General features: G+C 37.8%; 1 protein-coding gene and 1 long non-coding RNA gene across 2 annotated transcripts in view; one reads left to right on the top strand and one right to left on the bottom strand.

The window, feature by feature from the left end:
• NR5A2 (nuclear receptor subfamily 5 group A member 2) overlaps window positions 1–26784 on the top strand; it is a 77961-nt gene that overhangs the window by 29647 nt on the left and 21530 nt on the right. Inside the window, exons 5-6 of the mRNA XM_039386285.1 lie at window positions 11208–11327; window positions 21038–21185. Of these exons, the coding sequence (XP_039242219.1) occupies window positions 11208–11327; window positions 21038–21185 (268 nt within the window). The remainder of the gene's footprint in view (window positions 1–11207; window positions 11328–21037; window positions 21186–26784) is intronic.
• Window positions 4676–7759, bottom strand: LOC120324267. Its single transcript, XR_005565434.1, has 3 exons — window positions 7734–7759; window positions 7270–7332; window positions 4676–4714 (listed from the first exon to the last, which is right to left on the bottom strand). It is a non-coding gene; the product is annotated as an uncharacterized LOC120324267 (long non-coding RNA).

The following is a 26784-nucleotide window of genomic DNA, read 5'->3' as shown; positions in this document are numbered from 1 at the left end:
ATCTTGGGGAACTTCATATGCACATTGCACTGTAGAAAGAGGCAATTTGCATGCAACATGTGAGCTAAAAAATAAACTGTGCACATTCCTCAATTGTTAAAAGTAACCAAAAAGACCCCAAGATTCAACTCCATTTGTCAAATAGTCATATATTTGCAAAATGCATATACAGTAGATTGGATTTTGGTGCAGTGTGTGCTCATGCAAGAGGAAATTTAAAAGGAGCTGTCGCAAGAAGCTGAATTTAGAAGTTGGCTTATGTTAGGGTGTGCTTAAAAACTGTATGCATTATCAAAGTCTTTACAGATATAAAGCAATAAAGCTAAAAACTGGCTCCTTGAAGCCTTTTGCTGAAAGCCAGGAATTTTTGTATTTCTGTCTGCATGTGAATTGTAGAATGAGTATGAAAGACATTCATAATGAAAAAATCTCGTCTATGCCATCCAAGCTCTGGATACTGTACAATACCATACTAGGGATGGTGTTACATAGGATGTCAGGTTATGTGACTATGCCACAGTTCAAAAAAATATTGAGCAAAATATTCTCATATGTCATTAAGCTGATGCTTATATTTGTGTAAGAAGACAGTAAGCTTCACTAATAATATCTTGTTGTATTATTTAACTGGACATTCTGGGTTTATTTTGCGGACTGGCAGTTTAAATTGAAAAACTGATAATTTTACTTATGGAGAAGTATCCATGTATGCTCTATGCAGTCGGGCAACCCTTTCCTACTATTTGATTTATGGTAACATAAACAGATACTGCATAAGACAGTAATAGTCAGTCCTTTCCCTAAAGACCTTACACTCTAAAAGAAACAGACCCTCAGGCAGATTAGTTAAAAAAAAAAAAAAAGAAGAGAGCCAAAGAGAGAATTCAATCCATTACCTGTCAGTGACATAATGCTGAATATTTGCATAATCTTGCATTCATTTTTACTTTTAAATCATTCATGTACCAGGAAAATTGCCCTGATATAGACTTATGTAGCCATATTTTAAAAAGTCCTAAAACACCTCAGAAACACTTATTAGAGGCAGAGTTGTGATGCACTTTCCTTTGGTAAGACTGGGATAAATCTGGGATTAATCAGTAAATCTTCTTACATTTGGGTGTCAAAGTAATCTTTTAGTAAAGTAAAATCTTCAATTATAAAATTCATATTAAACCTAATTACAAACCAAAGTAACTAGTACTTATACCTAGATTAATAGTAGATTGCCAGACACTTGAATACAAGCAATGCAAAGCAAGATTTTTTGAGGAAAACGTTGCCATTTCATTGCAAGCTCTTGCCCACTGACAAAGCCTCTGCCAGTCTGACTGAAACTTAGCTCCTACAGTTGTGGTGTGTGGTGTGCTCGTGGGTGAATGCAAAGTAATTAGAGCAACCTGATTCTGTTGATCATCATCCCTGCTGTCATTCAGAAATGAGCTAAGAAAAACCTAATTAATTAGATGTACATACTCTCTCCATTTTTCCTAAACACACACCTAATCTTCTGTTGCATACAGACATATAGGAACCCAATTTAGACATTCACAGTTTTGATACCTGTACCCAGCTGTGACAGCAAAGTCCGTGGCTGGCCGATTTGTGTCACAGTCCATGGACATTTTTGCCTATAAAGTTCCTGCTCGTTCTGTGTTCTGTACTGCAAAAGTTCCTGTCAACAACATAACAAACAGCCCATATAAAACCAGTACCAACAAAGATATTTTTAAACATTAAAATTAATCTTAACTGCAGTGCTAATGACAATATGGGATCTGGGCAGAGTGGTGACAATCTTATTTTAATGACACTTCAGAGATTTCCAAATTAGACTACAGGAAACAGGAAGTAGGAATAAATGAAACAAAGCCAAATGAAAGGATGAATGGGAAAAAAAATTAATACATACTTGCCAGTTCCTTAAACATTCATTCAATCAACACTTCCTGTGATTTTTAGTAGCATGGCTCTGTCTGCTCTTTTAAACTTGACTCTGTTGGGAAAGGAGCTAATTTTTTTGAGGATCGTGTTCATAGTTGAAAGGATTTAGCTGGGTGGTAGTAGCTGCATGCCAAGAGCCTCTTGCAATGCTTTTAAGATATAAAGGGAAGTACTAAGTCTTTTGGATCATCCCCATATACCTTGTTGGATCATGCATCACTACACCTCCGCAACCTACTTGTATGACTTCAGCTTCCTTTGGTGGTGTTTTTAAGCAATTTTTTCTATCAAGTCAGACGGATACTGGTTTAATACATGACAACCTCCATTCATAATGCTGATTTTTCTTTCACTTTCTCCGTTAGCACTGGATCTTCTTTCTTATTTAATCTCTGCCTCAGTGACTTACTGTTACTGCTCCAGCCCTCGGGATGTAAGACAACATTTCTGTACTTTTTCTTCATCAGTATGCCGACTCCTTTCACAGCTTGACTGAAGATACTGTTTCTCATGATTTCTTACTGCTTTTGCTGTGGCATTTTTTGGCTGTTCTATTACAAATCAGAGGAAAACACAGTGGAATACATTTGTATGACAAGTGCAGTGTTCTACAGCAACTCCGGCATCTGTTGCCAAAGTTGTATTACAGGTGACTGTCCTGTTTAGCACACTATAGCTCCCAGTCTTGAGACTTTAGATCCTTTTGTTTCACTGACTCAAGTACGGAGAAGGAAATTCCTGCATTTACATAGTTGGATGTTTGTCAAAAGTTTTAACAAGACTATGAAAAGTAAAATATAAACTAACATATTCTGATTACTGAAAACGATTGCAGTGCTGTGCAATCAAAAGATAAAGAACATTTTAAATAAAAAACCTACTGATTGGCAGATAATTACAAATGGTATGAAACATCTAATGTATTACATTCTTTGTATGGTTTGTCAGTGTCCAACCCTGGGTGTCGCTAATACTCACCTGGAAAATTATTCTTCTGCCATAATGTTAAAGTAACTTCCTGTTAGCCATGACTTCAGAGGATTATTTGCATATTTCCATCTGCATAACTGTGAATACAGTCCCACACTGTGTACACAAACCCGGTATCACCTGCTAAAAGAGAGTAAGATTTTACTTCTCTTATGGCTTGCCCTTTTCCCATACTCCACACCAGCTTGAATAGATCTACTGGAAATAAACACTAACCCCATTAAACAGAAGAGTAACCACACTGTAATTTAAAAGAGAGATGACTTAAGTAACTCTTGTGGTAATGCATGCAAAAAACAGTGTTCTGGGGCAGGCAGCACTTGAAAGAATGGGACCCTAAGTGTGTTGAGATATTGCTCTGCCTGCCTGATACCATATTAAAGAGTCTTTCTGACATTACCATGTCTCTCGTGTCACAAGTTAAAAACGTTTTCTATATGATGCTTACTTGATAGAGTTTTAATAGAATATTTATTTTGTTAAAAGTAGATTTAGTTCTTAGTAGAACTTTGTCTTTAATATTGACAATCTACCTTGTATGTTATATTGATCTCTGTTGAGATTTGATGTTGCTGAATTCTAAGAAATTTTGCAAATGAGAGAAAATGTAGGAGGTGGAGTTTATCTGTAGACTCTTAGAATAAGTGTTTAGAGCTGAAAAATACAGAAGCTGTAAGAAAAATTAAATCATATTTTTTCCAGTGAATCACCAGACAGGAAAGGAACATTAGGTACTAGAAGTTCTTTCATATAATGCTAAAATATGTGACTTGGAGAAGACCACAGATTTTAATCACAGGCTGCTCTACATTAGAGTGAAACTGCTGATTCAATATATTGAGAATAAATTCACCAGCAGTACCATAAAGTTTACTAGACTCAGTCTTGTCTTCTGATTCCCCGGAGGACATAATTGTGCATCCTAAAAAGCAGATCAGACCTGCAAGGCTAATGATGAATCAGATGGGCCTAATTCTGATTTTATGTGGAAGACAAAAGACTTACGTTCATGCAAGTTAAGAGTTAAGAATATGGTCCAGCACAATTTTGCAGTTAGTTTGTTGACAGCAGAAAAAACAGGTGTTTTTCAGAGAAACACAGCTATGGCACCAAAATTGCTACATAAACTACATAGTCTTGTCTAATTCTTTTAAAATTCTAGACCCAACTATGCATAAGCTTAGGCTGTACTAACATCAGTAAAGATACTCACAGAAGTAGGATTTTGAAGGTTAATTCTATCGGTCCAGTCCAAAAGAAAGCACCTCATTCTTCACTCTTTGAAAAAGATGCTGAGAATAATTCATTTTCCTCTTTCCTTATCTTTGTATTCACTCTGAGAGGCAAGAAACACTGCATTGTAAGCAAAATATTCAGTTGTGACTAAAAAGAAATACTTTTTCTTATTTTCAGTTAAAATAAAAAAAAAAGACCCAAAAAAGAAGGTAAGAAAAACACATTTATAATTCATCAGAAATAATGCTGACTGTCAAATACTAAGTCATTTTCATGCAGTTTGCACAGAGATAAATGTGAGGAAAAGGAGAAGAATATATGTTGCATTTGACGCACTATATAATATATACACACACAAAGTTTATTGTAACAGCCCTTTCATCTGATGCTTGTAGAACTGAAATTTGTCATTTACCTTCTCCTTAAGAGAGGAGAATGCTCTCTAAATGGAGTCCAAAAATCCATGAGAGAGATCCTGTTCTTTAGCAGGATCACTCCTTCAGCAGTCTGAGGCCCCCAGACTCATCCACCTTGCATTGTATTCCTGCAAGAAAACAGGATGAGTGTGAACTGATGCTTTTCAAGGCTGCTTTTTATTAAAGTGTTTTGACTCACTGGAAGATCAGCACTGAAACTGGGAAGTGGCTGGTCAGTGATGTTCTGACCCGCTCTCTCGCAGTGATCTTGCCCATAGATGTCCAGGGCACATGAGGGGAGAAGGTGTGGTAAAGCCATCGCTCTCCCCGTGTGCATTTGCTGAACAGGAAATACCACACGCCTTTCAGAGCATGGGCACCACACCTTCACCCCTTCACAGTTCAGAAGGGTAAAAGTTTGGGGATTTTCAAAGGTATAATGTTGCTTTGTGCTATAAATTCCCTATCTGTACACTTTAAAAAAATCAAAAGTGGCTTGATATTCCAAATACTGGTGGTTCCATGAGCAGGGAGTTAACGAAGCGTTTTAGTCTTTCTCTCTTCCTCTTTCTCAGTTCCCTACTGTTGAATATAAGGTGAGCATATGAGCCTTTCTTTCAGCAAGGTATCCAGCAGTTGCTTTCCTCTGTCTGGACACTGATTTACACAAAGCATATAGGAATTTAACATTTTGGATAGATGAACTTCCTGTTGAAATAATCTGACTCTGACCAGTGGATTCAGAAGTTCCTGAAGGAGGAGGTACACACACACACGGGCACACTCCAGGTATAATTGCACCCTTATAACAGCCTCTTTGCATGCTTCAAAGGAGCAGGAAAAGGCATACACTGAAGTATTTCTGTATTTCCTTCCATTTTTAAATCAAGACAAACATAAAATGCTACCAGACTTGGACAGATTTTATATTCCCTTCACAATCATTTACCCCAACATTGGCTTGTAAAGATCACTCCCTGCCTTCACATAGAAATTTTATATTACACACAGGTTTCTAGTAAAGAGCTGGAACAACCATAGTTAATATTAAAACATTTCTTCTTGAACTTTGTAGCATTTTATTACTGATGTTATAGGTAGTAATCAGATTTTATTAGGGCATTCACTGATTCCGAAAGTTACGTGCATTCACTTCAAAAACCACATTGGCTGTTACGTGCTGCTTTTTGACAGTAGCCTTCCACAGGAGGTTTCCCACTGTTAGCAGCAACTCATCTGGAGAGTCCAAATCCTCCCCTATCTGTATAATGATTTGGAAACCATGCATGCATTCACAAGTAAAAAATAGCCTCTGGAGTGCACTTGTCTTATCAAACTTTGATTTGGGGTGATTTGCATCACTATGGCATAAGAAAATGGAGTAACAACTCAAACTATATGTCTGCAATGACTTGTGAGTGATCTCCTAACTGCATTTGAAAGAAAGTTCAACCATTGCTTGAACCTGTATGCTTCAGGCTGAACAGTTCAGACAGATGTTTAATCACTTCATATTCACTAGGAAATGGCTATTCAATGGCCGTAGAATTTAAAAGTGGCACTATGAGATGAGTGCTTCATGTTATTTTCTATATTTGCATTCCCTTCTGGAAGCATAAGTAAAAACAATTCAGCTGAATCCAGCACAGTTTTATCACATAAATTTCAATTACCATATTTTTTTAAAAATCATTAGATACCCTTTTAAATTTTTAGTAGCAGAAAAGCCCAAAGCTATAGTGGCAAGTTGATGCAAATGAACAGAGATGAAAAAGGATTCTCCAGCTTCTGAGTAAGTGAGGTATAGACTGGGTAAAATTTACCCACACTGAGCGCAGTGTTTAACTGAATCTGCAGTAATAATTATAAGGAAAATATTTAACTTAGAGCAACACAAAAAAACCATGACCCTGAAATTTTTAACAGGTAATTCATCAAGTGTCAGGCTGAAAATACCCCTTCAGAAGAAAAATTATAATAAATTTGCAGTTGTTGGTTACAGTATGCTAAATATTGTGAAACATTTTCCTAAAAGAAAGACACAGTGTGGTTTTGATAAGATTAAGGTGCATTTCAGCAAAGCATACACATTTTTCTTCATTTTACTGTTTGGCAATTTCAGTGTTGTTCTTCAGAGAAAACAAAAGTTTATAATGATTAACGTTCTGTGCTGTGGGAAGCATACATTCTACAACAATACTACTCTTGTGTCACACTAGCCTCCCTCATCTATAACATCAGCACAAATAGTTTTTCAGATGAGTAACCAGCATTTCTGAGATAAGTCCTTCCTACAATTGATAAGGTGTGATTGTGTATTTCAGTGTCAACAGAGGCCTCAGCAAGACTGACAAACTTCCATGGAGTCCTGTGTCAAAAGCTCAGGGCCCAGATGAGTGGGAGTCCAGGGTTTAGCAGACAAATGTGACGCCACCATTCCCAACCCCAGACCATCTTTTTGTCCTACCCAGACACAGCGTGCCACCATAGTACTCAGGATTAGATCTTTATACATCAAACTGAGAGTCTGTTTCCTTTACTCCTGGAAATATTCTATGTGGCCTGCACTACACTGGCAAGATAAACTATGCAAACTAGTAGGTGCATCTAAATGTATTCCCATGCATGCCTGTTTTTTAATCCTTGTTAGTGGAGAACTCAGAAAAAAGTGATTTAAAGTTACCTTATAATTCCAGCTGGCAGTGAAGGAACTCGGGCATGCCGCCGTGGAATTCTGTGTTCAAACCTGTATTTAGATATTTAACAGAATCAAATTTATTGTGCAGATGAGCAATACCACACCTGTGCTGATAACAACTGCCATCCTCTGCTTCTCTAACAAAGTACTTGCTCCTTCTCTGCCCCAGCAGCATCACTTACTGTCACACAAACCCTTAAATTCTGCATGTCATCATCCTCGCACTCAAGGTTTTACCCACATCCAGCTCCCCTTATGTCTTCTCACACCACACTGCCTCCCCGTTCCCCTCATTTAAGGCTTCCTCCTAAGCACTCTCTTTGCTTCCCTTGTCAGTTAACAGTGTGATGTTTTTCTTATTTCATACTCATAGCATTATTACTCTTTCATGCCACCCCGAATGCTGGAAATGATCTCCTATTTCTTTTGAGTCACACATCCTCCCTTACCTTCTTCCACATCTTTCTTTAAAAGGCATTTCTTCAGCAACAACTTCCAGTTACATTGTCCTCACCGGTGTGTCTTCATCTGAATGCTAATGGCCAGAAAGGACCTAAACTTAACCATGTGGGCACAGCATTCACTTATGCTTTTGCTTGAGGGTAGATAGCTGTCAAATGGGCATCCTGTTTGACAACTTGCTTAGGTAAGACATGGGTTACATTAATCCTTGTGTCGGTGTTCTCTTATGGCAGGGAGCAGTTGCAGATCTGGGGAGTGTTCTTGCAGCAGGCAGTTCTTGGCCATACAATGTTTAATTTATAAGCATTCTCAGTAGTTGGGACAACAGGCAATTTTTTTTTGTTGGTGTTAAAACACTGATAGTACTCTTAAAGAGCTCTACAAACTGAAAAACATCAACATTTAGTCAGCACAAGTTTTTGAGCTTGTTTGAATTCAATATATACCGCAATTGAAAAATTTGTTGATTATGGATAGTCCCAGGCTGGAGCTAAGTTATCTTGGTGACAGAATCTTATCTTTGCTCCTGCTTCCCCTGGTAATGGCAGAGCAGCACGCTCCAGCTTTGGAGTCAGGAGACTGAAGTCCACAAGAGGCTTTTTCTGCAGAAGATTTTCCTCTTCAGAACTGAAGATCAGTTCTGAACTTCAGGATCAGTTCAGGGCACATTCAGTTGAATGCATGCAGTTATTCTGGTGAAAGGCTGACTTTTTCATTTTGCCAGAGAATGCACTTTCTGCAACTCATTTATCAACGTGCCATGGAAACACAAACGTGTTTGTGTATTGGCTGAAGTTACACACATCATAAACTTTACCACCTCATTCTAACATGCAGAGTGATGCGTTACCATTTTTGTTCAATGTGATCTATGTTGTTTTCTGTTTTTCATGTTGTTTGCGTTATCGAGATATAAAGTGTGTGGTTTTCTGCATCTGCATGTCTTTCAGAAGTAGGCTGGAACTGGTCACTTGCCATACATTTTAGTGATCAGTGATCCTCCTTAAAGTCATGTCTCTTTCTTCCTAGTACGAAATGGGAAGCATTCTTCTGCCCCATCAGTTTTCTTAAAATGGCAAAAGCAGCTGGATCTGATAATCTTCTGCAGGCCACACTGTGTTTGGGATGTGTATTGTGCTTTTTGTGCTATCCATTTTTATAGGCGTTCACTGGTTAAACTGCAGTGAATACAGAGGAGCAGATTTTGTGAACCACTAGCAGATGTTCACTGTTGCTAGTTTTATGAGTCTTGTAGAACAGCAGGAACAGACTATGTGCAAAACAATTTTGTTGTGATTTTGCCATCTCACACTGTTTTCACAGCACTGGCGCGGTAATGATATGATAAAGCTTGGGAGGTAAGCTTTGATTGCAGACTAGCTGCTGTTGGGATCTTCAGAAAGCCAGACCTGTAAAGTGTAGTTTGTTTTCAAAAGCCTGTGGCTGAGACAGATGGGTTAGCTGGAAATATGTCATTTATAGCAGAGTCAAATGCTTGACCTCTTATTCAGGTATAAGTTGTTATGACATAGATGCTGAATGTTTAAACTGTCTCACAGTTTGTTTCCTTCAGATGTAAGCTGTGATAGCTTTGTGTGAAATGTTAATTTTGGATGACTGGTGTGTTCACATGATTTATTTGATTTTTGTGATTTTTCCAACACGTTTTTGGTCAGAGGAGAAAATTATCATGGAACAGCTTCACATAAAAAGCAAGAATAATAGAATCTGTAAATTTCAAACATATTTTTCAAATAATTAATTGAAACCTGGCCAAAGTGCATCAATGTGGTAATTTACCGTCCTCTCTTGAGCTAACAAATCACTTGATTCAAATGGTTTTGTAGTCAAATACATGTTTATGAAGAGCAATAGATCTTTAATAGCAAATCAGTCTTGCTCTGTGATCTCTGTGGGAGAATGGGATCTGTGGCACACAGACTCTTCTGCCTTTGAAAAGTTAAGAGAAAGTTAAGATAAATGAAGGAGGCAAACAGAGATTTCAATATTTCAGATGTTAAAGTCCAAGCTATATGGCAAGTAACTAGAAAGAGAGAGAGCATCATCACAGATGATGCTACAAAAATCTATAAGTAACAAATGTCACTTCCTTCTCTATCACACAACCAGAAAACAAGCTTGAAATAATAAAGTTCAGAAATGCATTAGGTCTTACTGAAAAAACTTGAAAACATCTACTGCATTATCTAGTTCAGCTCATGCAGGATTACTCCTTGTAATGTGGTTTCCTGTGTATTACAAAATCTGTTTCTAAAGGAATTGAAACTAGAACCCCTGAAAAGTAGTTTTAATAGTTTCATGTCTCAGAAATTCTAGATATTGCTCCACTTTAAATATGCTAATTTATTTTTTACTTCTTCTGATTTATAGCATTTTTAATCTGTTCAGCAATTACTGCCTATGAAGATTCTTAGAGTCCTTTCAACTATATACATGCTATGACCACACTAAATTGTAGCAAGCATCTCTCAACTCTTTCAGGGCACACATCTGAAGTCAAAGACTTTGTTTCATTTTGAAAAGAAGTCAGTAAGATCAGTAAGAATAGGTCCAGAGGATATTGATCCTTACAATGACTTAATTTAATAATCTGCCTTCCACTAATTTGTGATTTTTTCCCTCCCATTTCCATGGAAATCCTAATTATTTTTCATTCTCTAAATGAATAAAAGTGAATGCAATCCAGTTGTAATTGGAGTCATTTTAGGGACATATTTCATGGTTCTCCAGTATGTACATCCCAAATAACTTCACAAAATCTTAATGTAGATTGCTTGTGCTGAGTGCCCAGCATGTTCCTTCTGTTCCCAAATACAATCAGTGATATGTCTCACTGCTCACTACTGACTTGTGAACTGCCCTTTCTTGCCCTACCAGTGACCCTTGAAGCTGCTTAGCTTCTGTTCATGAAGTGTTATTCTCTTTTCAAACCTCCACAGCCATTTTTAGAAAGTGTTTACCTCTCTCTTCACTTTTTCCTTTTGCAAGGGACATATCTGTGACTTGGGCCTGTTGTAGCAATAATGCTCTTGAATCTGCAGATTCTTTACTATTTCCAGAAGCTGAGTTACAAAGATGGGGAGTATGGCAAAGTTCACATCAGCATTATTTCTGCTCCTCTTGTTTTGGGTGAAAATAACATCCCATTGGCATTAGCATTTCATAAATACACAATTATTATTACTTTGCATAACAGTGCCATAGTTCTGCTTTCCATTAATCTAATCAGGAGTAAAATTTCTATACACTTTATGGATAAAGGTTTCAGCAGTGTCCTGTTTATTCAGCTGAGAATAGCAATTTTGTGGGTTAATAATTCTAGGTAGCATTTCTGTTCATTCTCATGACGTTAGCCACATGCTTGAAGGAAGACTGTCTCCATATTGTGATGTAGACCTACTCCCAGAGTGATGCCACCAACGTTCATGTTTGCTTTACAGGTTGATGACCAAATGAAGTTGCTTCAGAACTGCTGGAGTGAACTCTTAATTCTAGATCACATTTACCGGCAAGTGGTACATGGGAAAGAAGGCTCCATCCTTCTGGTTACCGGGCAACAAGTGAGTATGTGGTCTTAGAGAAATATTGATGTCCTTTTTTTATAATAACTTTCAAAATAGCAGGAGTTTAACTAGGTCAGAAGCGCTCCTATGTTCCCAGAGATTCTCCACAAATAATGTAGATAAAATGACTTGTGCACTCTGCTTCTAGTCCGCTGATTACAGTTAAACTTATAAAAGCAGATATAATCATAATCACTTTGCTTTTCAAATGTACTTGTATACTTCAGTGATTGAAAAATACCAGATGAGAAATGTTTCTCAAGAAGTTGTATTTCCTTGGGGCTGAAATGGTTTCTGACAGCACCAACAACACTCCTAAACCTAATACTTTAGATTTAAGCAAGTATAGCTTATTTCGCCTTCAGAATTGTGATTTACTGAAAAGAATCACTAACAGAGTCAGAAATCTAGAGAACCTGCAGCTTACTACCTCAGAAATATCTTGGGTTTAGAGACATACACACATGTGTGAGAAACTGGGCAGCTGAGACATCTAATCACAGGGAAATTATTCAGTCCAGAGGCTATAAATGCAGATATTGTCTCAGGAGCTATCTCAGGATATGCACCCTGCAGTTTCTGCACAGCTTTCCAAGGGTTAATTTTCTTTGGGTGTCAGATACATAGATCTCCCAAAATGCAAGAGCTGTCGTCTGGCAAATATTATGAAAACAGTGAGAAAACCCAAAAGAAATAGAAAGTTTTGTCTTCCTCATACTTTCCAAAGCACAAAAAACTTGCCAGTAAAATAAGAACATTATTCCTAAGATTATTATTCTGCTTTTAACAGAAAAAAAAATCACAGTATCAAAGAGAAGCAAACTGTGCCTGGACAATATGTTTCTGACTCAAAGTGAAAACAAACAGTGGCTTATTGGTATTTAAGTAGCTGCAAACCAAACTATCTCAATTTATACACACTTGGGAAAGAGCTCCTTTTTCTGTGCCACACCGTTAGTGTCTGCATGTTGCGGAATCTCCTTACAGCTTCACGTATAATTTTAAAACTGAAGCCATTTCTTAGCACTGAGAACAAGTGTTTATAAGAATCAAAAGGAGACATAAATGCTTGAATTTATGATTAAAAGGTCTACAGTAGAAAGGAGAAATGATTGACTTTTCCAAGTAAGGAAATGGGAAAATTCAAATTCTAGCTATGGAACTGACTCCTGCACCTTCATGGAAATTCACTGGCCTGTCTCAGAGAGTAGTGTATTCCCTAATTATATGAGAAAAAATTAGTTGCATTGCTCTTGACTTATATTGATACTTTTGAGAAAATGACTGATCCCCTTTCTATTTCATCATCTACAAAAGACAGACAATTTTACCAGCAATTAGTTCATTTATCACACACAGTGCTTGCTTATTCCTGTGTTTATAAAGCTATAAGTATATTGACAGTTTTCTGTTCCTGAGAGAACTGCTAAATTAGTGTCTCATTTGTTATGTGATTAGCTAGTTTTTAATGGTACTGAGTGTCTAAGTCCCACTGAAATCATTAGAGACATTTGAATATCCTTATGTTCTAGCCATTGTGCCCATTTTCCCACAGTAATAATTTTTATCTTATAAGCCACTCTTTTCTTGAAAAAAAAACAAACAAAAACAGCCATACATCATCTCCAGGCAAAGCAAAGCGTTTCTTCACTGTTGGACAACAGGTAGCAGGACACTTATTAAATGTACTATTCCAAATCAGCAGCTGGATTTGGAAGCTGTGTATTTCGAAGCAATCTAACTAAATTAAAACCTGGCTAAATCGAACTGATTGCATCCATTTTTTTCCCAGGTTTGTAAAATAGGTTTAATGCATTCTTCTTTAAACCCAGTTTCAGTTTTCCATGCCAAAGCTTGTAATTTTGAAGTTGGTGCAAGACTCCCAGAGTCTCTCATCATCTTCTGTGCTTTCCTCTTTGCACTTAGGCTGTTTGGAGGGCAAGGAACCATATTACTAGGCTAGCAACCAGAGCACTACAGTCAGTCCTTTTCCTTATGGATGGACTCCTTGCCATTTCACTCTTGCTAACAGCTGCAGAACACACACCCATGGATGTGCCAGAGATTTTCTGAGAAATAGGGAGACACTAGACAGGAAGTAAATATGCAGTCTCTGGCTGCTGATTTTGAAACTCGAAGGATTCTGAAATCTACACGTAATGCCACTGTCTTGTCCTGATTTCATTCAGCTCTGGTCACTGCCATCCTGGTGGAAAAGTCAGAATACTTCCAGGAGCAGGTACAGCTCTCACTGGACTGTGGGTGCCACACGTGCTCACAGAAAGGCCGCTGGTCATTGAGGTATTGCAGAAGTGCCAGTGCTGTGCCAGTACCTGAGTTGTGTGTGATTGATCTTTCCAAAGTGTTTACTTTAAAACATCATCTATTAAAATGATTTTCATAGATAGAAATAATTTCTTTGAAGAACCTCTTTTATTTAGGTCGACAAAGCTGGATGAGCTAAGGAGAAGTTTTAGAATAGCTAGAATTGCCAGAGCCACAAATCTTAAAATCACAGAATAATCCAGGCTGAAAGGTATTTTAAGGAGTCACTAGTTCAACCCCCAGCTCAAACCAGGTTTCTCAGGGCTTTGTTCAGTTGGGCTTTGAAAACCTCTAAGGATGGAAACTGCAAAACCTCCATGCACAGCCTGACCACTTTCATGGGGAGGAAATTTTGCCTTAGTTCTGGTCTGAACTCTTTTTTTTTTTCAGTTTACACCCAGTGCTGGTCACTCTCCTCCTCCTCGAGCCCTGATGCAAACCACAGAGCCTGGGAGACCTTTTTAGTAAAGACTGAGGCAAAGGCAGCACTGAGAACCTCAGCCTGGTCTGTTCCTGCTGCCACTAAGTCATCATCTGAATCCAGCAGCCGTCCCACATTTTCCTTGTTCATCCCCTGACTATCAATTTGACATCCCTTGGAAGTTTCAACTACAGTTGAACGCTTTTGTAACATCATCTCTACATGCCGGTGGGCATGGACAGTGCTTCTACATTACTTGTCCTGAGCCATTCCTGGCTTCAGCAGCTGTACACTGCCTTTACATCCTGGCTAAGTTGTGAGTTACTTTTTTAGACAAGTTGATCCAATCCAACTGTTTCTTTTCTTAAATGTCAAGTTGGACTGTCTTCACAGCATCAGCTCAGATTGTTGCATTCTAAGACACAACACCAGTTCAAATGTATTTATGAAAGGACAATTATGACTGTGTTCTCTGTAACAACTGTAAAATAATCCTGGAAAGCCACACTTCTAGACCCGGGCACTATGAGTCTTTGCTAGTGCACCAAGTGCTGCATACTTTCTGGTTGCTGTCCTGATCTTTTCAGTTCCTGCAGTAGAGACAGGGAAAAACCATTCAACTATTTCATAAAAATTAATTGATTAAGGTGTGGAAAGCACTCTGACACTTCTGATGAAAAGTGCTTTAGATGTTTTTATTTCTGCTACCAACAAAGCACTATGAGCAAAATTACAGTCAATCATCTGGCTTTCAAAGATAATAACTTTAAACTGAGGACCTGAGCTAGATTGCCAAGTTTATTGCCTGAGAGATCAAGATTATTGTCACAAGTTGGTAAATTTAAGACCTCAGAAGCCTCACTCCTCGCTTTCCTTAATATATCCCTCCATAAAAGCTACTCATAAACACAGTCCTTTTTACAATCACAATCATGGTAGAAGCTGTAAGGGGGGAACGTACCACCACTTAATTAGAACATACCTGCTCTCTCCACTTAGACTGCACAGCCTCTGTTCCTCAGACACAAAAGTCAAACTTCATCCAGTTCCCCAGGGCCATACCACTGTCAGTTCTATACTAGGTATCTAAAATGGGCCAGTAGTCAGAAGCATACTTGATAATTTTCAAACACGTTGGCTCAAAACCCATTACCTTAGGGCACTCCTATCACATTTCCATATATCTGCATTTCCCTCAAGCCACTGGCTTATGAGTTTTACCCAGTGTCAATCCACTCTTCCCACTTTGATAGGCAAAAACTGTAGTCAGCAGCTAAGTAGCAAGCTTTGGCCCTTGCACAAAAAGAGGCTGTATTTTATTTTGTTATTTATTTGGTTGGGGTTTCATAACTGAAGCTCTTTTGTGTGTATGTTTCAAGAAAGCACTTTTTTCAGATCATTACAATTCCTCAGCAGTTCCTCAGAAACAAGTTCGTCCCTATGCTGCACACTTCATTTTCTGCACTAAGTACTGCCCCTCAGCAGTAGCAATTACCATTTCAAAAGGAAATAAAGTAGCACAAATGCATTTTACAACTCTCGAAATTTCATAATAGAAAACAGCTAAGGAGTGATTTGCAGTGTAGTGGTTAACTGTAAATCATTGCCAATGTGCTCTCCACACGCTGAGTTTTGTAGGTTTGCCGTGTGGCACGTAATTTTAACAGACCATTTCCAATTATAGAACTTTAATTCCTCCAACTCGAGCACTTTTCTTTTGTAACTTCTACACCAGCAACACACTGTCAGCTTCCAAGGCCCAGCACACACAGGGTAGATACTAAAGCTCTGCACAGAATATCATTGTTCGTGCATTTTCATGGAACAGTCAATACACAACATCTGAATTGTAGCCTCATCTGGGCAGACACAAGCTGCTGCTTTTGTTCATACCTACACTCTACTCATTGTTGCCAAATATTCCCTCTGCTGAGTTTGGTCAAAGCCTTTCTGAGTTAGCATAGCCTTTGATTTGTTACCCAGACAGTCACAAAAAATTTCCAATGATGCTCTGTCTTCAGATGAAGTGTATTGAATATTCAAGCTCAGCAGTGATTTCGTATCATATCATCTCTACACAAAAACCACAAAAGTGCATTACAACACTTTGGTAAAGAAATGGATTCTGTTGTACTCTAAGCTTCCTCACTTCAGCATCTTCATACTCACCATTTGAAAAACTTAATTGTCACCATTGCTAGAGTAGAAAATTTAATGGTACTGATTAAAATAGCTATCTAAATAGGCTTAACAATACTTTCATTATTATGTGTTTTATAACATCTACCATAAATTAATCTATAATGATCAACTACAGGGCATAGAATTTTTCCACTCTTGATGTATGAGTTTTTCTGAAAATAAGTTAGAAAAAGTAAATGCAGTACTTTGAAGTGTTACTATTCGCATATTATAGCTAATTATCAAGCACAATAACATCATCCTAGGGGAAAGGTCCACTGGCAACTTAATTCATTATCTTCTATCATTGTGTATCATGTTAAAATGACAAGCATCTTATGCTGCATAAGTCAACACAATTTTAATTAATATATCCAAACCTGATAACCTGTAGATACAAACATATCTGCTGGTTTTGTCCGTGCTGAGTCCTCCTCAATTTTTGTATTTAGGTGCCTCTTCAAAGTGTTTTCCAAGTTTGCTTAGAAATGTAACAGAAATATTGTTTTTAATGAAAGCATTAATCCTATGAAAAGCTCAAAATGAGTTTAATAACCACCACAGTTGCCACTGAAATATATAATTCAGGAAACAGTGGAAAGGTAATTATGGTTGTGATAGTAAATTAACTTGTTTGCTATATACTGTGCTGAATGAATCCTTCCAAGAGTAACTCATCCACCCACATGCACTCGAGCCAGCTCACAGGCTCTCAGCAGGGTCAGGACTTCAAAACCCAGGGCAGGCCATTGTGGGGAACGCCACAGGCTTTCAGTGCAGTTTGCAGCTGAGGAGGGAGAAGTGGGGGAGCAGCCTCCCAGCAGCAGCAGCCAGATGTGCTGGCCAGGGTTGCATTGAGTAGAGCAGGGAGGAGCAGGATGATCCCATTGCTGCACACAGGCACCCACTACCTCCTTTGCCTTCGTGCCCCAAACACACAGTAATCTAATTTAGTAAATTAAATATGAAATCAATCTTTCATTAACTTGAACCGCCTTAGTCTGCCAGAACGTTCATTCATTATACAGGTACTGGATAGAGCCACAGCAGGGGCTGTATTCCTTAGGTGTACAATTCCTGTATGGCTGGAAGGAATGGCATTCAGGGATAATCAGCACCTCGTAACAGCCATCAACAACTAAAATCACTCTCAAGCTTATATTCTTGAGACTATTTCAAGCTTGCTGAAGCATTGAAAGAGATAGTACAGTTCCACACAATATTTCGACATGATCCCACGATCATATTCTAGAAATCAAACACTGCTTAATTTTAGGATTTTAATTCCACAATTAACTGTTAGACTCTGTTTTGTGAGCATAGAAAGGAATTGATACCAGAGCCCACCATCTGATTCTGCCAGAAAAGTTACCATCTGAGCCCAGCGAAACCAGGGATTTGTCTTCAGGAGTCATTCATTACCATGATAAATCATTTGCAAAACAAAAAAGCACAGGTGCTCCCTGCCTTTTTGGCCTTCAGCTGCAGCATTTATTTAGCCTAGGGTACAGGAGGAATTCACACTCCTGTTTGTCTGTGCAGCCGTTACTTTACACCCATCATTTTCTTTCCAAATTAGGTTCTGTGTAAGCTTTGCCAAAGCTTCTGGTTACAAAAATGCCAGTCAATGTACCATTTTCAACATCAAAATCAACTGTGAAATGAAATAGTATTAATTGGAAAGCAAGAATAATTTAGTTCAGTTGTGGATTTGATGTTACCAAAAGTAATCAATGGTACAATATAAAGTAAATGCTAAGACTTCAATATGCAATTAAGCATTTTGCACAAAATCCAAGCTGGTTTAATTTTTGTCTTTCCAAAGTGGTTTTAATCATGAATTGGAAGGTATAATATACCTTTTATTATCAATTTCTGCATACAGGCCCAAGCAAGCAGGACAGCATACACTTAATTGTGACCACTTTTTCAGAATAGACATTAACTGAGGCTTTTTCATGCACAGTTGCTTTTGTATAAACTGATTGACACCTTTGGGGGTCGTCTTTCCACTGACTCATAATTTTGCTCACTCTTGAAAAAAGCCTTCTGCACACCTAGTATTCTCTAGTTAAAGCTGAAAATTCAACTCATCATATTTACACAATTAAAAAAAAAATCCATTCTGCGTTGTTTTTAATTGCAAATCCTACTCAAGGGACCAATTCTCCTGCTTAGGAGGCAGCCCTGTGCCTTCTACTAGAGAACCAACTGCAGTCAATTATGGTAATGAAATGTCAATAAATATAAAAATTTAATACAGCCTGTTCCTGGTGAGTGGCAGATGAGGACTTGCCTCCCAGACAAATTTGCTGGTGCTGCAAATATTAAATGCACCTGAAAGAGTAGCAGGTTGCCTGAGAGCTCTCCAGTAGAGGGATGGTGGGAGATCCAGGCATCTACTGGGTTTTTCCATTATGGCATAATCGCTGCACTAAGGCCACTGATATTCTTGACATTCAGACATTTTAACTTCTTATTATGAAGTGAGTAGCGTATTTTCCCCACAAACTGGAACCTCAGTGAGGGATTTTGAGCTTTTTTTTCCCTTCTTAACAGTTACAAAAGGGAAATTAAGTTGTGAAATTTGATCTTTATATGTGACCAGTTTCTCAATATGAAGTAGTTGAATCATGTCACTATATTAAACTCTTTGAGTAAAAAGTATTTGAGGTATGTTACTTTATTTTTTCTTATTATTTCTATAAGTAAATATGAATAAGCAAATATGTCTAAATGTTTGTGCAGAAAGAGATAAATAAGAGGTGAACTAGAAAGTAGATTTTGAATGACAGTTTGGCTGGGATTTCCAAAAATCAGGTCCTAATTTTGTCACAGATTTCTTTGGCCCTGAGTAAGTGATTTAATGTCACTACTTCAAGTTTCCCCTGGTGTAAAAGAGAGCAATAAAACCTACCTCACAGGATACTTAAGCATAATCCATTGTCTTAATTGAAACATAAGCACAACTTTAACTGCTCCAACTCTACAAAGCATCAGTATTCTTAACTTCCATACAAAAAGTGTAACTTCATTTTTCTTGTGCAGTTGCCTTCAGTCAGTTTCTTGGGAGCAGTAAGAGTACATATAAAAGAAATGTCTTATTAAAAGTCAGTAATCTATTGATTATATTAAGGTCATTACTAGGAAAGGTTATTTTTAGTTTCTTTCAGTCATCTGTCTTTCTTGGCTGAAATTTTGTCAGGTTTAAAGTATTTTAGGATTTTTTTATTGTTTTACTGCCATTTATACTTGAGCAAAATCAGTAGTTTAAAAAAAAATAATTTCAAAATACATGTTCCTTAACAGTTTGGGTTGGGTTATTTTAAGGGATCAGAGCTTGGAAAAACAAAATTTTGCGGTATTGGTCTGTTTCCTTTGATGATACCCGTCCATTCCTTATTAACTACTTTATTATGGAAGACCTTAAAGATAGGATAAGAGCATTGATACCATTAAACAAATCACTAACCCAAAGTGTGCACTTACCATTGTGCTTAGTCTTCGTTTACAGCCTTCACTTACATGTGCTCACACAAAATATGGTTAGCAATTCCCCTGTTGTTCTGGAGGCTCCTAAAAGAGAAAGGTTTTGGTAACGTTAGAGCACCCAGGCGAGAAAAAGGCATTTTGAAAATGTGTCACTGACCCATTTATGTCTCAGCCAGTTGGCCAGGAGTGGTTCCTCATGGGGGCAAGCAGCACACCAGGCCATTTCCATGGGACAGTGGCACTTGTAGGGAGTTATCTGGCACTCTGGTGAACAGGGGCTGAGCATTTTAGCTGAAGCAGTTGCTCACGTCCCCCTGGTTCTGACCCACCAGTTCCACCGTGCTCCATCCTGCGCCACTGCCCGGCCTCACAGTCACAAGCCTTGCCTGTGAGCCAGCTCAGCCCGGCCCTTGCACTTCAGCTTCACATCATGGCATTCCTGTAGGCTGCAGCACCCTTCTCTGCTGGTCCCTATCCATGACAAAGCTCATAGACAGGTCAGCCTGCCCTGAGAACAAATGGGCAGCATGACAAGGGCAGCAGGTCACAGAGCAGTCCCTCTTGTTTCTCTTCCCCCGGGGAAAGCAGCTTCGTGTGCTGCGGTTGCTGCTCAGGACAATGTGAGTGCAGCTGGCCCGTGTCACACACCTGCCAGCTCCTCCTGCCCCCTTAGCAGGGCAGGACTTGCCAGAACAAGTGTGTTCAAATCAATTCCAACAAATAGCAGGATTTTGTGTAGCTAAGGAGAACAGAAACCACCCACACAATACCTCTGTTTCCTGTGGGAATACACCGACATTTTTGGGCTTGAATAGATGTTTCTGGCCAAGTTATGGACACTGGACCAATTCCCACAAATATCATGTCCCTGTGGACTAATACACCCAGTGTAGGCACGAAGCTCACTTCATCAGTCTTTTTTCACAAGATCTTACAGTTACAATGAGAACAAGAGACACCAAGTGAATAAAACAAACCAAGATGGGGACAGCTACAAGTGCCATAAGCAGTTTTCATGTATAAAGCTTCTGCAAAAAGCTAATACAGACAAACCAGCACTCACAGCAGTGTGACATACCATTAAGATATATGGTTTAATATTATTTTCAATAGCGCTAAAATTGGTTTATATATAAAGTCATCTTGATACTTGATAATATAATTAAATTGAGAATGATTCCTTTATCCAGGAGTATCACAATTGTATGTGATTGCTTGAAACAACAGTTTGCTTGAAAGTGGTTCTGTGGCCGTGACAACCAGACAGGAATACTGTCCTCTTTTACAGGTGGATTATTCCATAATAGCATCCCAAGCTGGAGCCACCCTCAACAATCTCATGAGCCATGCACAAGAACTCGTAGCAAAGCTTCGTTCCCTGCAGTTTGATCTACGAGAATTTGTATGTCTCAAATTCCTGGTGCTGTTTAGTTTAGGTAGGTACATTTTAATCTTCATACTTAATTGTTCGGGTTTTTTTAAAACATTGAAAATATTTTGCTTTTCTTAAGTTTTTCATGAAACACATTATGAATTATATTTAATGAGGTTCACAGTAATCTGAGGATTATTTTTTAATTATCAGTTGCAGGGAAATTATGTATAAGGACTAAAAGTGTGTTTCTACAGAAATGACTCCTAAAACTGTGGAATTTAATAGAGTATTACAAACTTTCTGTATTTCTGTATGCGATTACTGAATTTTCCAGAACAAGGATAAAATTCTATTAGATATTCTAGAGAACAGTGGAAAATACAGATTCCCGTGTTCTTCTGTGATATTGAATACAGTTATGTAAACCAAATGGAGTGGGGATATGGCTGAAATTTCCCTCTTTTTCAAAGGCATCTGTGGTAAGTATAAACAATCTCCTTTGCATACGATGACTGTCACATTGGAACCCATAAGTGAGGAATGTATCTCATAGTTTTTTAAAAAGTGAAAGGAACTCCTAAAGTGCAAATTAATGATAGTAGCTTTATGCCAGATCTGGCTAGGAAATAACCTTCAAAGCGAAGATTGTTTTGTACTAGTGGAGGGGACAGAATGGGAATGATACCTATGCAAGACAAATTAGTTAAACCAGTGCCCTCCAATAAATCAGTCAAGAAAAATCACTGGTGCCAGGAATAAAAAAGGGTTTAGGGAGATGGATTCCTATTGACTTCATAGGAGGAGATTTTTCTGCCTGTCCTCTGTTTCAGGTTTGCACTTTGTTGACTTAATAAAGCTGGCCTAAATGAACTTTGCCCAAATGAATTTTTGTTTACTGGCAGACAGTTGAACGGAGAGACTTAAAAACATAAATAAGGTCAGACCCAGCTATATCTCTGTAGCAAAAACACCTCTTTTACTGAAAAGGTGTTTTTGTCTACAAAGACAGTGAACAGGTAAGCCACAGTAAACACAACAGTGAGAGACAGCAGCAGCTGGTGACATTACATAATACTTTTCTTTAAATTTCAGTTTAGAAAAAAAACTTCTGTAAAGGAATAAAATTCTAAAAAGAAGTTTTTTTAATACAATTACAAGTAGACTAAAAGGAACAGTTTAGGTCACACTGTAGAACATTGATTACAGTCTTAAATATGTCCCTCTGTGGTATTATAGAATTTGAAACTGCTTGAGAAAATTTTAGATTAAGCTCTCTTTAAATGCAGGGAGCAAAAAAGACTAATACTTCAGAGGTACAGGACACAGTACCTGTAGAAAATAAAAAAGAAGTATTTTACAAATTAGAATGAAATGAGAATAATGCTAACAGAATTGACTGTTATGAAGTACGTCCATTTTGAATCCTAGGAAGAGATGATGGATTTCCCTGGTAACTGTTAATATTTTGTATTCGGGGCTTCATTGCTTTCCATATCTTAGATTCAGAGAAGCAAAAGCAAACCATCTGTTGCAGAAATTATGTTTTATGAATTAATCTGATATAACAAGAATTCATATTTCCTAATTCCTAATAAGTAGATTTTTCAGTCATTATACAGTGGCACAGAAATATCTGTAGAGCCTGTAGCCTTCTTCTGATAAAATATTTAGAAGATTCATCTCAGTTCAGCAATATTTTAAATTAGCTGAATAAGTGAAATGCATTTGGAAAATTCTCACATTTAGGTGGCCTTTTTGTTTGATCATGTTCATCAGCTGTTCTAGTATTTTGCATTGATTTAGGAATCATTCTCACACCTTTAGCTCTTCTAATTCTGCCAGGTACTATGCTCAACTTCTGCAGCAGTTGGGCAGGAATACCCTACAAGCTTGTACCGAGTCAGGTTAGCCAGTTTTTCTCTATGCTGCTATAAAAAGAACTAATTTTGCTGCTAATAGGAATCTTGTAGTCACATCACTTGCATATTAAAGTGATGTAGCTAAGAAAGGTTCAACACCTTTGAAATGGATTAGCTCATTATTTAGCGTACTGCAGAATTCTGTTTGCTAATAGTCAGAGCTACATGTTACTCTGAAAAGAGTAAAATGTAAAGATGGTATCACTTAACCCATAGGACAGAGGCAAATATTTGATGAGAATGATGACAAAAATTAAATGAAAACCACACATGCCCTTTCCAGCTAAGTACTTAAGTTTGTGCCCAAAAGAATGAGTGAATCATCTAGCTGGAATTAATAAGATGCCTCACATCCTAAGAGTGAGTCAGATTTTAGAAGACATTGAAGTGTCTAACAATGCTGGTAGGCATTCAGCAGGGCTGTCAAGAGTAGCTAAGCATCAAAGTCTACATAAATAACGGGGAGCAATTATCATACCTAAAGTATCTCAGTGCATTTGACACGTATCTACAACTCTTAAGTATTTCAACAGAAAACTGGTCTTAATGCCAAAAAATATCACTTAATCAAAAAAATATTTCAAAAACCTCAACTGTTTCTTGTTGAAAATCTGACCCTGTAATGCTTAATGGCATAAAAAGTGCTTCAAGACATACCAGCCTATTTACATTTCTAGGGATGTTCACAGCAGTGTTAACCAAGCCAATAAAACCTTATACTCTTGTTCTTTAGTACAGCGCTTGATTGAAAAAACAATATCTAATACAAAGCCTCTCAAAGGCAATATGAACTCAGAAATCCACAGAATTAATTTATTGAGAAGAAACTGTTCGGTTTTTTATAACCATATAGATATAAGGCCGCCTTGTGTAGGTGGTTGTTATTCATGGCTGTACTATGTTGTCTGTCTCTTCACAAGACAGCAGACTCCTTTAGGGCAAAGAACCTGGTCTCTGCCTGTTTTCTTAACATTTCACAAGTTATTATCTTATTAAACTAACAGTAAAATAATGTTCAAAACCCAAAGCACTTAGAATAACTTTTTGAAATAGAATTAAATCCTATCAGTTTTGCTTGCTAGGTTTTAAATGAGAGAGATAATTGTTCATTATCTATTTGTGAGAAGTAACAAAGGGTTTATACAGGAAAATCCTTTTGATTTTTGGCAGCATTAAAGAAGATGCTGTTTAAGCTCAGACAGATGCATATTTATAGTAGCCTTTGGAGATAGCAGTCACAACTCTTCCTGAATCAAACTGCATGTACCCACTTCATTGAGCTCAGCTCCATTCTGTAGTGGGCCATCCAGTCTGTATGGGCCCATCTGACCAACACTGCCAAGTACGTGATGGTATTGACTCAGCAATTATTCAACAAGCCAGAATAGTTTGGTAACCAGTCTCTTAAGTGTGACATCTCTTTGGTTCAGTGCTATATAGTATTTATATACCTAGAACTACATAACTTTTAAATTCCCTCTCTTAATTGTGAAAAGCAAATGTTTTTACAGCTGGGTAGTTCTTACCTCTCTATACGTATAAGTCTTTCATGTCCACAGATCTTCACGCTTCAGTGACTGCCTACCCTCAGTGGTCCTCATGCATCTTTTAGTTCAGTCACTGCCACTCTCTGGAGAGGAGCAAGTCCATCACACTTGGATTACTGTTCTCATCAGATAACCAAGATGGAGTCATGATAACTCAGCAACTGTAATAACAAAGTGGATGGAAAGTTAGTGGCCAGGCACAAGTTGCAAAACTGGGAAAGACTAAAGAAATCTTTGACAGACTTGAGTGTTAAACCTACTTTTAACACTACTCGATGAACTCACATCCTACACATGGAACCTCTGAAAAACATGCTGATCACATAGTTGTGTAACTGTTTATCAGATTTACCACCAAATGACAATAAACATCTCTAGCTTTCTGAAAGTTGACCAAATTGAGGATAATGTGATTTCTTTACCCTAATCCCAGGGTAATAATACACCTAATTTTTCTATGGCATATAACCAGTATAGCCCACGGTACACATTATCAAAAAGTAGTTCAAAAACTAAATACAAGTGATTTCCTAGTTGTTAATAACTGCTGGTTTGAATCAAAATACATCACAGATAGAAAAAGCAAATGTGTCAGTTTATCAGCCTCTTTGAATTTTCGTTACCACATCTGACACTAGTTTGGAAACTCCCCTCTTTATTTGTCATAAATCAGAATTAGAAATAAAACAAATAAATGAAAATAAACAAAAAACTCATCCCACGTGATCTGTAGAATTCTCTAATTCAGGGGCTGAAATAGATTCGGGTGCTCCACTAGGCTGAAATTTTGACCTAACTAAAGGCAAAGAGAATTTCACGCAGTTTTTACCAGAGCCAAAATTTGCTTCCTAACACAGAATAAAGTTCAGATCAAATTTTCAGTACCTAAACATGATAAATGACTAAATCTAAATGACGCTTGAAGAACCAAATGAGTGCCTTAAATGGGATATTTTCTGTCATCTTCATTTTACCATCCAGTAGCTGTACAGACTGGTCACTTAACCTGAAATCAGCCTTTGTTTTCTCTTTATCAAAACTTCCCATTTGTCCTGCTAGTTTTTATTATCTGAACTCAGCAAGGATGATTTTTCAGACCTCCCATCAGAGCAGTTTGTAAAGTGAAATGCCAATAGGAAGAAAGTTAGACATCATTTGACCCATGTCCAGGCACTTGTCCAGCTGTGGAGCTAAATGCTAGACTAGGCAGCAGCTGACTGGTACTGCTCCCTTATCACTGTCAGGACACAGATAAATGTACTTCATTTAAGAAATGAAGGCTTTATCAATGGACAAATAATTGCAGAGCCACTATTGATCTCATATCTCACTTAACATGAGACAAGAGGGTCCGGTAAAAACAGTAAACATTTAATCGTGGTGGACATCAAACAATGGGCTCTTGCTTAAACAACAAAAAAAAACCTAACAAAAAAAGAACTCAGTTTTTAAACAAACTGCAGCCTTACTTAAGGGTTCGGCAGAAATCTATCTAAATCTGCAACGCTCCGTTCTCATTTCTGTGAAAATGAGAGGAATATTAGCAAATTAATCTTTCCTTGCCTTAAGTCTCCCTAAATTGTCAGAGCTGAGATAGGAGGAGGTATCTAAGGTTCTGGGCCCCACTATTTGTGCTTTTGGAAAAGAAATGTGCTAAGATCTTCATACAGATGAAGCAGGCTGAAATGAAGCATTTCCAAGGCAGACTCTACTCCCACCACTCACAGAACTAGAAGGAGCAAATACACACCCAAGGAGCAGCAGCACAAAGCCTGCCTGTGCTCCATTTCACCTGGTTCCAGTAACTCACATCGATGCAGTCACACAACAATCTGGAGCTGGAGAAAAAAAACCAACTCCAAAACAATATTTTAAATGAGCTATCGCACTTTTTACTGTACTTTACGTAACAACATTGTTCCATTCATTGTTCTGTTAGATTTACAGACTAGCAGAATCTCTGCCTCAGTGAGTTTGCAATCTAAATACACAGAAAAGGTAAGAAAAAAAATGCAGCAGCAAACCATGATGAAACATGAAGTTGTAAATATTTTCACTTTCATAGTTTTTGCTGAGAGTTTAATTTGAGATACCATGTATGTAGATAGGAAAATAAGAGTATAAGCATCAAATTGAAGTAATATGACAGGGAATATTTACTAAATTTTTGTAGTACTTACGGTAGTTAAGAGCA

This window comes from Pipra filicauda, unplaced genomic scaffold (assembly GCF_003945595.2).
Source record: "Pipra filicauda isolate LSUMZ 115617 unplaced genomic scaffold, ASM394559v2 scaffold478_size463431_pilon, whole genome shotgun sequence".
Classification (NCBI taxonomy): Eukaryota; Metazoa; Chordata; class Aves; order Passeriformes; family Pipridae; genus Pipra; species Pipra filicauda.
Note: the sequence above shows the minus strand (reverse complement) of the source record. Positions and strands in the feature narration are given on the sequence as shown.